Source organism: Gracilinanus agilis, chromosome 5 (assembly GCF_016433145.1).
Source record: "Gracilinanus agilis isolate LMUSP501 chromosome 5, AgileGrace, whole genome shotgun sequence".
NCBI classification, from domain to species: Eukaryota; Metazoa; Chordata; class Mammalia; order Didelphimorphia; family Didelphidae; genus Gracilinanus; species Gracilinanus agilis.
Window position 1 is genome coordinate 112,886,264 of NC_058134.1, and position 19,197 is coordinate 112,905,460.

Genomic DNA, 19,197 nt, shown 5'->3' on the forward strand with positions numbered 1-19,197 from the left:
CTTCATCTTCTTTTGTTGCTCAGTCATTTTAGTTGTGTCTTATTTTTCATGACCCAATTTGGAATTTTCTTTGAAAGATACTGGATAAACCTGCCATTTTCTTCTCCTACTCATTTTACAGAAAAAAGTGAGGCAAACAAGGTTAAGTGACTTGTCCAGGGTCACACAGCCAGTAAGTGCCTGAGGCCATATTCAAACTCAGGATTTCTGATTCCAGGCCTGTTGCTCCATCTACTGTGCCACATAATATGTCCTTCCTCTACTCAGGAATATACATAATCACTGGAAAATGCGATAATTGTTCACACAATGACTCCCATAGCAGTGATAATAGGGGCAGTGTTACATGTGTGTATTTGAGGGGATACAGGTAAGGATAAGGATGTTTATGTATATGTGGACTTAGATACATGAGTCTATAGCTACCTGTATATAAGAATCCCAAAAAGACATATTAAAGAGAGAGAGATGATTTTTCATGATAAAAGGATTCAGGACAAAGTCCTAGTAAGCTGGCCTAGATCTTTTAAGGGTTTCTTAATAAATCATCAATTGCTTGACTAAAATACCAGGGGTGCTTTCAAGAGGCAAGGAGATAAGAGATTTTTTAAAAGTTAAAATGTTAGGAGATATTTCTAATTGAAAGTCTGCCTGGAAATGAAAATGAGGCACCTCTGATGTGAATTCTTCCTTTAATACAAAAGGGAATCATAATTCAATTACAAAGATATAACTTTATATGTAAGTGTTCAAGAGAATATCTCTTGGGGGCAGCTGGGTGGCTCAGTGGATTAAGATATAGGCCTAAGAAAGGAGGTCTTGGGTTCATACCTAGCCCCTGACACTTCCAGCTACATGACCCTGGACAAGTCACCTCACCTTCATTGCCTAGCTCTTACTACTCCTCTGCCTTGGAACATTATGTAGTATTAATTCTAAAATGGAAGGTTAGGGCTTAAAAAAAAAGAGAGAATCTTTTCTGTCTAAAGCTAAGTTCAGCTATAGAACAGAGGTGTCAAACACTCTATGGCTGCAAAACTCCTTCAATGATGGCCTTCCCAGATGAAAAAGCAATTGAGAAATATTTAATAAAATACAATAGAACATAGATAATGTTTATATGTGATTTTAAAAAATCAATACACAGTAATTGGTGATCCTTCTATAAGGTTGAATAGTTCCTGTTTCTATTTGAGTTTGACATCACTGATATAGGTTATATCACTTCATCAAATAAAAGTTTTTAAAGAATGAGCTAAAGAAAAAATAATATATTGAGTAAGGAGCTATATTGAGTAAGGGAGGGATGTGGTCAGGTCTGCTGACTGGCAAATCACTGTGGTGGCTATGTGGAAAGATGAGTTAGAAAAGGGAGAGATTTGAAGAAAGGAGGAATTTAGGAAGTTTTGACAACAATGAGAGGTGACAAGGGTGGTATTGTGAGGGTTAAAATAGGGGTTTTGACAAAATAAGAGAGAAGTTTTTAATAATTTAAGTTTTAATGAGAATATAGTAGAGTTGTAAATTAATACTATTCCTTTAAGCCATAGAAAAGAAAACATCTAGCACCTTTAACAATTAACAATTTAGTTTAATTAAAATAGAGATAGTAAAAGAATATAGTAAAGGAGGGAAAGATAGGAAAGAGGAAAGAGGGATTAATAATCTTATACTCTATAAATATACCTAAAATTGCTAATAACTGCCTCTAACTGTCTTCTGAGGACAGCTTCTTCTTGCCTGGCAAACACCAGGCCTATCTAACCTACACTGTCTATGAATGATTCGCTAACTACCCAACTCCCTAAAATAATGGATAGCCACCACTTGCTCACTCTTTCAGTCAATTTTCTATAGCAGCCCAACTGTCAGTAGCCAACTGACAGCAGATCCTTGCCTATGAGACAGACCTCTTGCTCTCTAGAGATCCCAGAGGCAAAAAAGCCCTTTAAAGGAAAGCCAAAAGCCCTCTCAGTAAGCTCAGGCCTGCCTTTATATTCTAGAAACTAAATACCAAACCATACTACCAGCAACCAACCCCCAACCACCAACTCATGTCCAGCAGCCAACTTCCCCACAACTGCCAGCCCTAACTGTCAGCAATTCCCCCACCAACTGTCAGTAACCAACTCTCCTTATTGTCAGCAACTGACAGCCTATAACTGATGCTCACTCAGCATGGGGCTCCTCAGTTCCTACTTCCTGTCACTGTGGGCTGGTTAATCCCTACACATCTCTATGGCAAGAGGACCTCCAGATCCCCTGTTAAATTAAAAAAGGAATAAAGAATTCCTTTTTACAGTATCAATGTGAATAGAGTTAAGGCATCTGATAGGAGAGAAATAGAGGAAAAATAGGTAATATTTGGGAATGGATTAGTCACAGGAGTGGGAGACTGAGGAGTTAAAGGGATGCTAAAGTTGGGAAAAATTGGGTGATTGCAAGGATAGTGGTACCCTCAGCAATAAAAAAGAAGTTGGAAGATGGATGAATTTGAAAAGCAATGGCATCTGTGATCCAGATCACAATACATATGGGTTTGTTCAACCTATATACTTCATTCTGTCCCACCTAAAACAAAAAAAAAACTTCAGAGGGATAAGGCCAAGACCCAAAGAGCTGACCTAGTACTTCTAAGTGTTTCTTTTTAAGCCATCAATTTCTTGACTTAAATTCTGGAGATGAGGACAAGAGGTAAGGAGGCAGTGACATATCTCTGATCCAATTATCATTCAATGGGAAGGGCAGGGGAGGAGGGCAAGGGAAGTCATCTTGGATATTATTACTCTATGATTAAGGTTCTCTTAAAATTCTAGGAGAGTGTAATGGGTGAAAGATGAAAGAGGAAGCAAAGATTTGAGCCTCCAGGCATATCAATTTATTAAGTAATGCATACCTTAGCTTTGGCACTGGACTCAGAATATTGGAGGAGACACATTTTCATGCATTAAAAACAATTCATCAAAGAAAACCAATTCATTATAAAAAATAAATGTAATACAAAATTAGGTAATCTGGTTTCTGGATGGAGGAAAAATTAGGAACTTTACAGTTACGAGGGGAAGAGTGATTTGGTATAATTTCCTGAAATCAGAAAAAGAAGTGTCCTGTTGTCCCCAAGAATCTATATTCAGTGAAGGACCATGGAAACAATAAAAGATTAACCAGTTTTTAATAAGACATATCAGATATTTGAGGAGTATAATGGTGAGAAAACTCCTTGCATTAGTCTTTGGATCTAACTGAGTCTAGCATAATCTAAGTCCTTAGTTAAGAGTCTCTAAGTGGCAGATAGAGGTAGTCCAACTTCCTAGCAGGGCAGGGATAGGTACATACAATGCCATAAAAGTTTCTCACAATTCTCACAATTTATTACAACTTTCTTATTAGTTAGAAATTGGACTATATTCATAATTGAATGGAAAGGGATTTGAACTAGCCCCAGGATTAAGTCAATATAGTTCATTCAATCGAAACACTACCACGTACTGTTCTAATTTCTTCAAGAGGAACTTGTGATCGAGAATTGTCTTCATCAACACAAGAAGCACAGAATATATATGGAATGACTATTAATAATGCCATCAAGTCTTCCATTATTATCACAGTCATCACCATCATCACTACCACCACCACCATCATTACCACATATCATAGCATTGCATTAACTTTTTAAAGTTATAATGTTGGGACCCATTGCAGTGGTAGTTGAATACCATTTGAAAGAAGAGCATGATTCTATGAGATGGAGGTAAGGAGAGAGTATATTCCAGACATGAGGAATGGCAATGTAAAAGCATGCAGATAGGAAATGAAGTTTTATGATTGAGGCACAGAGACAAACCCAGTTTGAGTGGATCACAAAGTGATAGAGTGTGAGTGATATGAGGAAGGTTAGTTGAGGATAAGTTGTGAAGGACTTTAAAAGTTAAACAGAGAAACTTATATTTTACCCAGGAGATAGTAGGGAGCTGCTAGAATTAATGGAGTAGGGAAATGACATGGTCAGATCCCAATGACACGCACAGTTGCTGTGATTAGCAATTAGCTTCGGTTATAACCATCCTAAGAGGCTCATAAGGGGGCAACTGGGGAGCTTATACAGAAGAGAGAAAGATTGTTGGGGGATAAGGGTAACTATGGTTGTGTTGGAGATAAATTCTTGGATTGGCTGTCACAATGAGAGTGAGAAGCAATCTGTCTTCCAATCCTCCAGCTGGTTAATCACATGTCTTCTAAGTTAATCTTGGCCATCATTTTGGAGAGTCAAGAACAGGGACCCTTTAGACCAGTGATTCCCAAAGTGGGTGCTACTGCCCTCTGGTGGGTGTTGCAGCAATCCAGGGGGGTGGTGATGGCCACACTTTTTTTGTATTACATTCTATTCTGAGTTCAATAAATAGTTTCATAATTTCCAGGGAGCTCTAAGAAATATTTTTTTCTGGAAAGGGGGCGGTACGACAAAAAAGTTTGGGAACCACTGCTTTAGACAATGTACCTGGGAGTCTTCGAGGATAGTTATGTAAATGGTGATGATGATGATGAAGTTGATGATGATTGCAGTGATGATGATAGTGATGAAAACAGCATTAATAATGTTCATTCTTTGTATAGCTTTTGCAGAGAAGTTATCTAGCTTATAAATTCCTCTCTTAAAACTTTCATAGTACCTCAATAATAGAACAATCATGTTCATATGATGAGGTGACCAGAAATCATATTGTATGAGGATTGAAGAAAGAAGCTAGGTGATTTTTCATCTAAAGAACAGATGACTTCAGGGAATACATAATTGTTGTTTTTAATTGCTTGAAAGGCTATCAAATAGAGAAGGGATTAGATTCATTCTGCCTAGTTTCAGAGCCAACAGAACTGCAATAAAGGTATTGAAGTTGCAGAAAATTGAATGTCAGTTCAGTATATGGAAGAACTTCTTAAAAATTAGAGCTATCTAGATGTAGAATGGGTCTCCCTGGGAAGAGTTTCCTATCATTGTAACTGTTCAAGGAGAGGCTTCATGGCCTTCTGCAGTGCTATTATAAATGGAATCCCAGTTTGTGCATAGGTTTCATTAGATGATTTTTAAGGATCTTTGAAACTTTGATATCTTACAATTCTGTGAAATTTAACAAATATTTATTGAGCATTGGTATGTCATTGTAGACTGAAAAGGGACTTCTTGTTTTTTAGTCATGTCTGACATTTCATGATCCCATTTGGGGATTTCTTGGCAAAGATATTGAATTGTTTATGATTTCCTTCTCCAGCTCATTTTACAGATGAGGAACTGAGGCAAAATGTTTAAAAGACTTGCCCAAGGTCACATAGCTAGTAAGTGTCTGAGGCTAGATTTAAACTCAGGAAGATAAAGTCTTTCTGACACCAGAACTAGCCTTCTAAGGAACTCTAGAGGGTATTTAGTTCAGTCTCTTAATTTTTAGTTGAGAAAACTAGGACTCACGTAAACTAAATGACCTGCTCACTATCATATAGGTATTAGCAGAGATGAGGAACCCAGGTGTTCAAATGCCAGAGGCAATGTTCTTTCTCTTATACCACATCGCTTCTACAATCCACTAGTCTTCCCAGAATTAATGTGATTTTTGACAACTTGGTAGTTACATGAGAGTGAGACTAATGGTCCTACAATAATATTTTAGTTCACTACTTGAATCTCACTCATAAAATGGAAGCAAATAGCAGAGTGGATCAGAAACCAAAATCCAACCATAGGTTGTCTACAAGAAACACATATGAGGCGGGTAGACACACACAAGTTCAAGGTTAAGGGTATGAGCAAAATCTTTTGGGCATCAAATGAGAAAAAGAAGGCAGGAGTGGCTATCATGATCTCTGACAAAGCCAAAGTAAAAATAGATATGATTAAAAAAGACAGGGAAGGTCATTACATCCTAATTAAAGGCAGTATAAACAATAAGGAATTAACACTGCTCAATATATATGCACCAAGTGGTATAGCATCCAAATTCATAAAGGAGAAACTGGCAGAGCTCAAGAAGGAAATAGATAGTAAAACCATAATAGTGGGAGATCTAAATATTCCTCTTTCAGATCTAGATAAATCAAACCAAAAAATAAATAAGAAAGAGGTAAGAGAGATGAATGAAGTCCTAGAAAAATTAGATTTAATTGATATGTGGAGAAAAATAAATAGGGACAAAAAGGAATACACTGACAGGGGTCTAATCACTCAAATATACAAGGAGTTAAAGCAATTGTATAAAAAAATCAAGCCATTCCGCAATTGATAAATGGGCAAGAGACATGAATAGGCAATTTTCAGATAAAGAAATCAAAAGTATCACTAAGCACATGAGAAAGTGTTCTAAATCTCTAATAATTAGAGAAATGCAAATCAAAACAACTCTGAGGTATCATCTCACACCTAGCAGATTGGCTAAAATGAAAGAAGGGGAGAGTAATGAATGTTGGAGGGGATGTGGCAAAATCGGGACATTGATGCATTGCTGGTGGAGTTGTGAACTGATCCAACCATTCTGGCTGGCAATTTGGAACTATGCCCAAAGGGCTATAAGAGACTGTCTGCCCTTTGATCCAGCCATACCATTGCTCGGTTTGTACCCCAAACTGATCATAGATAAACAGACTTGTACAAAAATATTTATAGTTGTTCTTTTTGTAGTGGCAAAAACCTGGAAAATGAGGGTATGTCCTTCAATTGGGGAATGGCTGAACAAATTGTGGTATATGCGGGTGATGGAATACTATTGTGCTAAAAGGAATAATAAACTGGAGGAATTCCATGCAAATTGGAGAGACCTCCAGGAAGTGATGCAGAGTGAAAGGAGCAGAGCCAGAAGAACATTGTACACAGAGACTGATATACTATGGTAAAATCAAATGTAATGGGCTCCTGTACCAGCAGCACTGCAATGACACAAGACAGCTCTGATGGATTTATGGTAAAGATGCTACCCACATTCAGAGGAAGGACTGCAGGAGAGGAAACATATAAGATAAACAATTGATTGAATGCATGGGCTGAGGCGGACATGAATGGGAAATAGACCCTGAACAAGGACACATGTTACAACCAGTGGAAATGTGTGTTGGCCATGGGTGGGGGGAGAGCGGGGGGGTGAAGGGAAAGTAGGGGTATAAAGTATGTAAAGAGATTAAAAACGAATATTAATAAATGTCTAATGAAAAAAAAAAACATTCTCGCTCTTTCTCCATGAGCAAAAGGAAATAGTTTCAGGAATTTTGATGCAGAGTTTAGGTCCAAACCAACATCCTATTGCATATTTTTCTGATCAACTTAATCCTATAGCCACAGGAATAACCTCATGCTTAAGAGGGGTGGTGGCAACTGCATTACTTGTTACCAGATCTGCAGATTTAGTGCTAGGTTGCCCACTGACAGTTTATTGTTCACATGAAGTCAGGGCACTTCTGCAAAAGTTCAGAATGCAGGCATTTTCAGATCAATACCTGGCTAAATATGACATAGTGCTTTTGGGGAATAAACATATAATGCTAAAGAGATGCAACACCTTAAATCCAGCTACATTATTACCCATTTTTCCAACATAGGGGGAACCATTGCATGGTTGTGAAACTGTAGTACATTTAATAGAAGGACCTCGAGAAAATCTGTCAGACATACCTCTTGACAACCCTGACCTGATCTTTTTCACAGATGGATCATCATATATGCAGAATGGAATAAGATTTACAGGTGCTGCTGTAGTGAATGAATTTGAGACCCTATGGTTTGCTTCACTACCTAGGAACCTAAGTGCTCAGGGAGCAGAATTAATTGCTTTAAAACACACATGTAACCTTGGAAAAGACAAATGTGAAAATATTTACACAGATTCCAAATATGCATTTGGAATTTGCCATGCCATCAGTTTTCTCTGGCTTCAGAGAGGATTTTTAACATCTAGTGGGAAAAGAATTGCTCATGCAGAAATAATTTGAGAATTACTATCATCTCTCCAACTACCAAAGGAGTTGGCAGTGATCACTGCAAAGAGCATTCTTTAGGACAAGACTTAGTTGTCATAGGAAATCATAGGGTAGATATGGCTGCATGATATGCTGTGCAAAATGCTCCAGCTTTCATTATGCATCTTTCTGTGATAGATACCACAGATCTAGAAAAAAAGCATACAATGATAAAGAGGTTCAGAAGTGGAAGCAAAATTTTAGAGCTAGAAAAGAAAATGGGATTTGGATAGCATCAGTAGGAAAACCAATTCTTCTGAAAGCTTTTTACTCTTTCATCGGCCAAGCAATATACAAAAAGGATCATTTTGGTACACAAGCATTTATTGATACTATCAAAAGAACTTGGATAGCTCCAGGAATTAGCAATGTGGCAAATAAAATCTGCTCAGCTTGTTCTGTGTTTGCACAATATAACGAAAGCATATTTAAACAAAATGCTTTTGGTGGTCATCCACTAGCTCATACACCATTTGAGTATTTACAAATAGATTATGGCAACATGCCCAAATCAAGAAATTTAAAATTTTGTCTAGTAATAGTAGACCAGCTAAGTAGATGGCCAGAAGCTTTTCCATCTAGTAAAAAGATATCAAGTTTTGTAGCCAAAATCTTGTTTAAAGAGATCATTCCAAGATTTGATATACCACTGAAAGTAGATTCTGACAGAGGGAGCCATTTTACAGATTTAGTTCTAAAACAAGTTTATGAGAATCTGGGTATCACGTCAAATTTTCATGTCCCATATCACTCACAAAGTTCTGGGCAGATGGAGAGACTAAACAGAGAAATCAAAAGTATGGTTGGGAAATTTTTAAGAGGCCAGAGATTTTACCTTTAGCACTATTCTATCTGTGGACTAGACCAAGAGGAAACAGGCATATCTCACCATATGAAATGTTATTTGGACATTTACCATTGCAGGCAAAAAGTTTTAAGACAACTTATGTATCTATGCTTAGAGGAGATCTTGCACTTGCTGAATATATCACAGAATTACAAAACAAGGTTAGAGAATTATAAGAAATGAGAATTTTAGCTCAAGAGGGCCCATTAGATTGTGCACTCAATACAATAAAACCTGGAGATTCAGTTTACATAAAAACTTTAATAGAACTAGTACAATACAGCCTTTATGAGTAAGACCTTTCAAAATTATCTTGACAACATCTTTAGCTATTTGTGTATTAGAGAAAGAAACCTGGCTGTGTTGGTCTCATATGAAAAAAGCAAAAGCAGCAGAAGAGATTTCATCAGACAACACGGCTACAGTCAAAAAAATATCAGAAGAAATGATTCAAGATGAAGAAGAGTAACTTAGAGACAAAGAGCAAGATCCAAAGAAGATACTTTGATAACATATATCAAAAGTATCAAGAAACAATTTTGAAACTTTGTTTTCTAGTTCTTTGTCTTTTATTTTGTGCTTGCCTTACTTTATTTTCACATTACTTATTGCTATGAGAAGTTGGGCAACATTTCTTGATCTCAGTTTGTAAAGAGAAGGATTTAGACCAGTTGACATCTTAGATTCTTTTGTGCTCTAAATCCACAATCCTGTGACATTTATGGTAAAAAAGAAATGAGACTGATTTTCTTGCATGGTTTATAGAATCATTCTCATAATTTTAAAGTATATTTTATAAAAAGTCTTTTTCTTTGTTTTTGCCTGAGAAGCTCAGTTCTTTTTTCAGCCAGCAGGCCTGATTCAGCTGTCAAGACAAAGCAAATAAATTGCTGATGTTAAGGAGCCATGATTAAGTCTTTCACTGGCCCAGGTTTCCATTTAGCAAGTTGTAAAAGGAATTTATTTCAGTGAATCCCAGAACTTCAAAACAGTTCATGTGCCACTTCAAAGACCCTTCTCATACATTTTGGACAGTAGAATTCCAGAGGTATAATTTCTTATTACTCTCCTTCTCTTCTAGTTGGAGGAGAGAAGTATTTTTGAAGAAGCAGTGAAAACTCACAGTTTTGATTGAATAGAAGAAATCCCCATTTGACTTAGTAAAAAGTCTGAATTGCACATCATTTCTAAGGACATGGAGTACTACTGTCATTGTTTTAAATTAAATGCCATGTGGTTAATCTGGTGGTTCAAAATAGCTTTATCAAGTAAATGTTTCATCTCTCCTTTGGGCAAGGGTTCTTCTTTTTGTCATGAACAACCTTGAGCAGTCTGATGAAATCTATGGAACTCTTTTCAGAATAATGTTTTTAAATCCATAAAATGTATAAGATTACAAAAGAAACCCCTTATACTGAAATACAGTTGTCAAAATAATTTGAAAAGATCATTCTAGGGTTGGGTCAAGAACCCTTGCCTTATGGAGCTTGCTTTAATGGACAGGTAAGAACACTTAATTATTTGCCAATATTTATACTCCTTAAAATTGAAATACTATCAAAGTGTTGAAAAGTTTTTTTTTCTCTTCAAGCAATTTTAACATCATTTCTCTAAGATATTTTATATTATGCAGTTATATTTAACATTAGGAGTTTGCTAGGCAAAGGCAAATGATTCCATCTGCTCTTTGAAGTATGACAGATTCCGAATTAGTGAGGTCCACGTGAATGAGGTTTATTCTGCTAGTGACAGATTCCATTGTTTCTTGGTAATGTGTTTAAAAATACCACTCTTCCTGAGGAGAAACCGTTTTAGGGATGTAAGGCTATTTCCATCCCAAAACAAACACAGCCCTCCAACTCAGAAGATTTGTATTTCTTCTTCTCACTTTTCAGAATTTGGGAAAGACCAAGTCTGGCAATTTTATAATGTGGTCAAAGCATTTTCCCATTCATTAACTTTTTTTTGAAATAAAGGTTAGATTTGATTTTTTTTACTCTTAGTTCTCATGCCTATATCTCCCCTCATCCCCTGAAAGGAAAAACCAAAATAAAACTGGTCTTTTCTCTCCAGGAGAATGCTGTGAATGGAGAACACCTGTGGCTGGAGACCAATGTCTCAGGAGACCTGTGTTACCTCGGGGAGGAAAACTGTCAAGTCAAGTTTGCAGTGAGTGTTAGCCTCATACTTTTCTGACCTTTTTGCAACCTTTTTTTCTGGAAGAATAGTTATGAGAGTGTTTGATTAGGTAGACAGGAAGGGTTTTATTTCCTTGTATCCCAAGAAGCATCTTAACAACCTTTTCTTGAAAAAGGAAAGCCACTTGTTTCCCGGAGTATCAAAGGTCAGGGTAAGAATATAGTTCCTACCATCAACAGATCAGTATAGTATTCAAGAGCTGATGTTAATATTTATGGTTTGTTTATATGCAATACCATGTAATGTACTGCTTTCTTTTTTGACTAAATCAACTACAGGTGATAAGGGCTTGGGGCATGGCAAGAGAGTGGAATCACTGGGTTAGATGCCAACTCAAACCTTCCGCATTAAGAAATGTATAAACATAATTTTTATGTGGTTGAGTCCACAGTAGGGTGGAATGTGAGTATATGTCTGTGCCTGTACTCAGTTACTTTTGCAAAGAATTTGGTGAGATGGAGGGGAGAAAAGGCTCAACTGGAACTGAGGAGCACTGAGTTACCAGAAGCTTTGTGATTTCTGATAGGCCAATTCATATGTGGTGACATTATCATATGAATGAGGTGAGGTGATATGCTTTGTAATATACAACAGCAAGCACAGATGCTTGTGGTCAAATGAGTTTTAATTCTTGTCACATTCTATGGAAAAGGACATGGTCCTATTAAAAGAAGACTGTCATTATCAGAGAACAGCTTATAATGGTATAGGGGAGCTGTAGCCCTTAATATCTAACTAATAAAATAAAGATTTATTTCTATTCAAATTATTGATAAAAATGTGGAGGAACCTTTAATTAGTTTAGTCAGAGAGAGAAGCCAACATTGTCTTCTGTATGCGAAGAAGACAATCCTAGGATGTCTTGATACCTTGAAGAACAAGTGATATCATATTCTACATAATTGTTTTCTCTCTCTCTTCATGGCAACAAGGAGAGAAGAAAATGGGCACAGTGGTGAGGAGAGCAAAGCACTTTTTTGCCCTACTAATTTGTAAGGAGAGGTTAAGACCTTTTTTTGGGAGGAATTAAAGACTGTAATACAAGAAAACTTACAAGTGTTTTTGATGTCTAAAATACTCTGAAGCTTCCAAATGTTGGGAGCTGGAGCCATAAACTGTATACATCTAGTAAAGACATTGATTTTTGCGTTAAAAGATTTGAGGAGAGAGGCATTTATATGGCTCAGGGAATTGAGGGCCAGGCCTAAAGATGAGAGGTCTTGAATTCAAATCTGGCCTCAGACATTGCCTAGTTATGTGTCCTGTAACATCCATCATTTTAAGTGGGGTGAAACTGCTCCATAGAATTTCACAGGACTCCCTGAACTCCAGGAGAGGGGGCAGTTGGGGCAGTTAAGAATGTGGCTATAAAAAGCCAGGAGTCCCAGTTGGCAAGATCACTCTTTTGGGGTTCAAGGGAGGCTGGAAAGAAGTGTAGGTTTGCTCTTTTTGTTAGCTCATCTTTGACCTCAGGGAGTAGGGAGTCACTTTGCTCTTTACTCCTTATAGATTATACCAGACTGTGTGCACTGGGAAAATACCTCGCTTGCAATTTCTCCATTTATCTCTAGTCTAAATAGATCTTCAATCAAGATTACCTTCACCATCTTAAACTTAATAACATTAGATTAAGAGAAAAGTTAGTTTGTGAGGGAGATAGAAGTTATACAAAAGAAATTCTTCTCTGGGGAGCTGACAAGTTTCTTGAAGACACTAGGTAGCTCGCCTCACGCTTAACCCTAAAATTTACCTCCCCTTTCTCTGTTTTCTTGAAATTAGTAAATCCCTTCCCTTGTTAAGTTTGAGAGCCTGTGTGAAGTTATACTTGGATTATACCCATCTATAGCATACATTACCTAAGCAAAATCTTCATCCAAGCAAGCACTGGAACAGCTGTTGTCCAGAGAACAAGTCTGCTGTATTTAGAGGGCATCTTGAACCTTTATCTATCATAAGGTTCAGGGAAATAATCTTTAACTGTGGAAGTTGCTAATTTAAGTGGGATTATTGCCTATCTATCTACCAATATAGCTCTGGACTAAGCAAGCCTAAACAGTCTCCATTTCTTGATCTAAAGGGGATTCAGTTAAAACTGTTACCCCTTTAGCTTCAACAACTGCCTCAGGAGGGGGAGGAGAAAGAATTCTATTGGCTCTCACCCCTCCCCCTTGCTAGGATTGCCTGCTTGATCCTTTGCACTGACTCTATTACCAACCATTACCAATTTAAATCAATCATACAGCCCCTAGACAAGTCACTTAACCCCAATTGCCTAGCCCTTACCACTCTTCTTCCTTGGAATTGAATGCAAGGGTTTAAAAAAAAAGATTTGAGGGGAGGTTAGAACTACTCAGGTCTGGGGAAGAATCACAATTAGTTTAAAGGTATTTTCTTAAGCTTAATAAATTTTAAGGTCAGCTGCACGCATGGTGGATAAAGCTCCAGGCCTGGAGTGAAGAAGACCTGAGTTCAAATCCAGCTTGAGCTACTAGCTATGTGACCCTAAGCAAGTCACATAACCTCTGTTTGTCTCAGTCCATTCATCTGTAAAATAGGGATAATAATTTAGCACCTACCTCTAGGACTATTCTAAAGATGAAATGAGATAATCATTGTAAAGCTTTTTACCACAGTCCCTAGTTTAATAAATGCTTGTTTCCTTTCTTCCTTATATTTAAAGGCTACTAAATGAAGTTTACTTAGAATTTTGTAAATCTTGCTCTAAGTGATGTGTTCTATTTAGATCTTGTGTTTTTTTTCATGTTTGGTCTTTTTAATTCTAGAAAGCATTTAAATTTTTGTATTGGAAGAAGCGCAACCAACTGGGGGAAAGTACGATTTTCAGTTAACCAGTTTTTTGGGAAATCTAGTCATTTGGACCACTTTCAAGACATCAAGAACCACCTGGCAATAGTTTATGTTAACTGGAAGTACCTAGGAGGAGTTAAACAACTTCATCTGTCTTGGCTTTGTAAATCAGAGAGTTAGAAAATATTTGGTAAACCTTAAAGTACTATGAGAATTAGTCTGGCATAATGGATAGGATTTTAGTGTTTGGAGTCAGGAAGTCATGGGTTCAAGTTCTTTTTCTTTTGTATATAGTTCCTTGGGCAATAGTATCCCTTCCAATACTTAAACCCCCTTTTTAACTATTCCCAAGCTCAAACAAATCTCAGCTATGATTTGTGAGGAAAAAGAGAAATATTTTACATAACAGAAAGTCTTGTTAGTTTTTTCTTTCCCCCCACTTTAGGTTTGTTTCACAAAGAAAAGAAATATAACTGATATGATATAAGGACAAGAATACTGGTCAACTGAGGGCATTGGACTAATTCTATTTCCATCTTTACCATTAACTGGGTGACCTTTTGAAAATCATTTCAACCTCATAGGTCCTCATTTTAATATGAGAAGGATTGAACTAAATTTTCCTTAAAGTCCTTTCTGAGACTATAATCTCTTCCTTAAGGGACAGATCATCTTTAATGGACTCCTCAGAGAAAAGTATTGTTACTAAGCAAGTTTGTTTGCATCAGTTATATATTTGTGTTTCCCTGTCCTTCTCACAACTGTTATAGCATCTTACATCTAGAGCTAAAAGGGATCATATTGACCATTGAATAAAACTGCCTCATTTCATAAATGAGGAGACGGAGGTCACTTGTCCAGAATCACACAGCTGTCTGAGACATAAGGTAAACTCAAATCTTTCTGACTCCATATCCAACACCCCAACTACTGTACCACCTAGCTTCCAATATATAAAATATAATTTTAGTAGAAGGATATAGTTTAATAAGGATATTCTTTGAATGTAGAGAATTGTTACCTTCATTTTCCTGAAAAACAAAAACAAAAAAAACCCAACATCTTGATACCTTGACCTTCATTCCTTAAATAGTGTGTATTTGAAATAATTGTCGATGTTCACCCAGAACTAGACATTTTTGCACCATATTCAAGAGATAAGAAAGGTAATGATGAGGAAAAAGAGAAAGACTTCAAAAGTGTTGCTGGTGTGAAGGGGAAGCAGAGCTCAGCATCGAAGATCACTTGGTAGCTTTCAATTTAACAAGCATTCAAGTGTTTGCTATTGTAAGGCACTGTGTTAAGCTTCAGCAATACAAACACAATAATATCATAGATTTAGAGTTGCATGAGGCTTTAGAGGTTCCATAATTTGCTTTCATCATTTTGTCCACAGGGAGCTTTTGTTCTGACAGTGGTGATATGTCTGCAGATAAATATCTAATATTTAGAGAATTAACAACTAGGAGAATGAAGAAAAGTTTCTTGTTGAAGGTCTAGATCAGGGGTCGGCAACCTTTTTGGCCGTGAGAGCCATAAACGCCACATTTTTTAAAATGTAATTTCGTGAGAGCTGTATAGTGCTCCCAGTGCGCGCTCCTGTAACAGTGCCTGAAAAAAAATTGACTTTATGGCTCCTGCAGAAAGAGCCATATCTGGCCCTCAAAAGAGCCATATATGGCTCAAGAGCCATACGTTGCCGATCCCTGGTCTAGATGGTAAACTGATGCAACTCCAGGATCAAAATATAACATACTAATTGGAGTTTATGGTTTCACATGGTCCTGGAGAAAGCATTGTAACCTGCTTATGTTCCATTAGAATGTGAGCTCTTTAGAAGAAAAACATATGATTTATCACCTGTTTATGTGGATATGTGATCTGGGCTTTAGGTTTTAAAAGATTACTATGAAAATGAATACTATTGTTATTATGGTTATTGACCCTTATAGATTATTGGTATTGTTATAGGTATTTCTAATAAATGTATACTGAGTGGACAGATTATTGTTTTGACTGTTGAGAAAGATGGTTTTTCTAAAGAGTACCTAAGAATTCTGGCTCAGGCCATTTATAGAAAAATATATTTATTGTAGGTATAAAATTTTAGAGTAAGGGACAGTAAAAGGAAAATAGGTAGAAAGGTATTTCTTATATTATATAGGTGCCTATGCTAATAAATTTTAAGTATAACCAACCAACCAATCTGGTCCACAAGGACCTTCTTCTCCTTTGATAGAGTTGAAGCTATCCTTTCTTCCTATTTATCTAAAACCCCCAAATCCTTATCTATCAATCGTAATCTAAATTATAAACTTGTAAACAAGAAGAATAAGTCAGGTTTCTCTTTTCTGCTGCTCAGATGTGATTTTCAACTGGCCAGAGATTCCACTGCCTGCTGCACTCTAATAGGTCAGACTTTACTGCCACCTATTGGAGTAGATGTAGGTACTGCACCCAATAATCTCCTCTTCTCTGGCCTGATAAAATGATTTATTCTCAGGATGTAAATTCACCAAGATTTTCTAAACTCGCAGAGCCGCTTTTTTTTAAATTGAAAATTTTAAATCAATTAAGAATATTTTCCCATGATTACGCAATTCATGTTCTTTACCTCCCCTCCTCCTGCCCCCCACCCATAGCCAATGAGTAATTCCACTGGGTTTTACATGTGTCATTGATTAAGACCTACTTCCACATTATTAATATTTGCATTAGGGTGATCACTTAGAGTTTACATCCCCAATCATGTCCCCCAAACCCAAGTTGTTTGTCTTCTGTGTTTCTACTTCCACAGTTTTTCTCTGGATGTGAATAGTGTTCTTTCTCATAAGTCCCTCAGAATTGTCCGGGATTATTGTATTGCTGCTAGTAGAGAAGTCCATTACATTTGATTGTGCCACAGTATATCAATCTCTGTGTATAAGGTTCTCATAGTTCTGCTCCTTTTTATTCTGCATCAATTCCTGGAGGTCATTTCAGTTCACATGGAATTCATTCAGTTCATTATTCCTTATAACACAATAGTATTTCATCACCAACAGATACTACAATTTGTTCAGCCATTCCCCAATCAAAGGGCATCCCCTCATTTTCCAATTTTTTGCCACCACACATAGCTGCTCTTTGGATCACCCTCCTTGTTCAGGTCAGCCCAAAGAGATAATTGTTAGATCAACTGCTTTTCTCAATTTGATCATTGAGAAAATTCTCTCCCATCAATCATCCCTGAGATTCCTTTCAGATTTAAAGAACACAACTTATTAATTTCTCTTATGTATCTATCAATACATTATGCTACTTAACTCTATTTCCTAATGAACTCTTAATTAATTAATATTTCTCTACACTATAGAAATAGGTTGTGAGTGATAATACATGTATAACCAAGTGAATTGCTTGTTAGCTCAAGGAAGGGGGTGGGAAGAGGGGAAGAAGAGAACAGGAATCATATAACCATGGAAAAAAATTTGACAACAAATAAATAAAAATATTTTAAAAAATATGAGCTCCTTGAAGATAGGGAACATATTTGTCTTTTTTTTTTTGTATTGCATGATACCTGACACATAGTAAGTACCTAGTAAATATTTGTGGATTTGACATATATTAGTTTGGCAACAGAAGGTACCTTAGTTTGACCATAGTTCTTTTAAAATTAGACACCTGTAGTTCTTTTTAGGCTTGAAGTTACAAGTTAATATATGTGCAGTAGTTATGTTGATAGTCCTATGATGACACTAATCCTATATCTTTATTAGATGCTTCCCCACCCCCATAAGCCAAGTGTCCAGGAAACATGTTCTTATAATGAGTTTCAATTGTTAACTCACATGGAACAAGATTCTTCCTAGGGAAATAGACTATAAAGAAGGCAGTTAGGATTTCTGTCCATCTTTGATGCTTTTACCCTTTTTTATGTTTTTACCCTTACTTTTACCCTTGAGTAATTCTGGTAAAATCTCTAAAATAGAGCACAGGTAATGGTTCCTATCTAAAGTTTATACTTAGGAGTGATCCTCCCCTCACCTATATCTCTTTATCCTCCCCTTATCTGTTTCTCTTTTACTTATTGTCCTCCTTCCCCCTCACCCCCCCCATTTCCTTTTCTTTCTTTTTCCTCTTATTCTGAAAACACCTCTTCTTGGGTATTTGGCACCTGACATGGGGCATATGAGTTTTTCTTTTCAAGGATGGAAATGTCAACTTTCCAGGAATAATAGTCACTGACTTATGCAAGGCCCAAACCTAGAAAATTCTAGGACAGAGTCCCAAATTTCAGGTTCAAAAGAAAGAGTACTGTTACCATAGTTCTTATGGAGAGTACATCTTCTTGATTAACATTCACTGCCTTGACTTTCTTGCTGTCCATCTTTGACATGAAACCTCACAGAGCCCAATCAAGTAAATCTGTGTCATCCCAGAAAGGAGAGGCCTTGCTGTCATTAGAGCAAATTGCACCTCCTTTAGCCAGGATCCAGAGCCTATGTCTAACTCCCTGGGAAGTGAGCCTTTCTTTAAGCATACCTTATATTTTCAGAAAGTAGTTTGAGGGTACTCAATTGATCAGGAATCCCTCTGATTAACCCCCTTCTACATAGCTGTACCATAAGGAGTTGCATGAGGTCAGATCATTTGAGAAATGGAACTTAGCTCCAAATTACTATTGGTCCTATGACAGACTGTTGGGTGTGCTCTTTTATTCTCTGTCCCATCAGGCTAATTAAATTGGAGCTCAGCTCTCTCCTAAGTAAAAATCCTAAACCTTGGAGCAGCAGCTATTTGCTTTTATCAAAAAGTCACCAGACTTGGCTCTTTTTACTAACTCTTTATTGGTCCCAGCTTGCTTTCTTTACACCTTTAGGAATATAACAACCTTCTCTCTCCCACCTTAACAGAGTAATGCCTTCATCTCCATTTTGATGGCCTTTTAGAATACCAAATAGCTGCTCATGGTAACAAATAAACGAACAACTTTTGGATAAGGTAGTTATAATGCAGTTATTTGTATAACTATTCTGATAAGACTCAGGAATAGATGCCCAGGCACTGGCCCCAAATTCCTTTGCTTATATTGCTCCCTATACCTCAATTCCTTTACTCTGACTGTTTCACCAATTGAATTCTTGTTCATCCTTTAAAACCCAATTTCAAATGCCATTTTCTCTTAAAAGTCTTTTGTGATAATGACGTTTTCTCCATGGATCTCATTTAACATGGGTTTGCATCTCTCTTTTTTTTTTAATTTTTTTTAATTTTTTTTAACATTTATTAATATTCATTTTTAACATGGTTACATGATTCATGCTCCACCTTTCCCCTTCAACCCCCCCCCCGCACCCCCCCCCCAC

At 36.8% G+C, this 19,197-nt stretch overlaps 1 protein-coding gene across 1 annotated transcript in view; it reads left to right on the forward strand.

Moving 5' to 3' along the window:
- DGKI (diacylglycerol kinase iota) overlaps positions 1-19,197 on the forward strand; it is a 611,386-nt gene that overhangs the window by 173,702 nt on the left and 418,487 nt on the right. Inside the window, 1 exon segment of the mRNA XM_044677460.1 lies at positions 10,913-11,008. Coding sequence (XP_044533395.1) covers positions 10,913-11,008 — 96 coding nt within the window.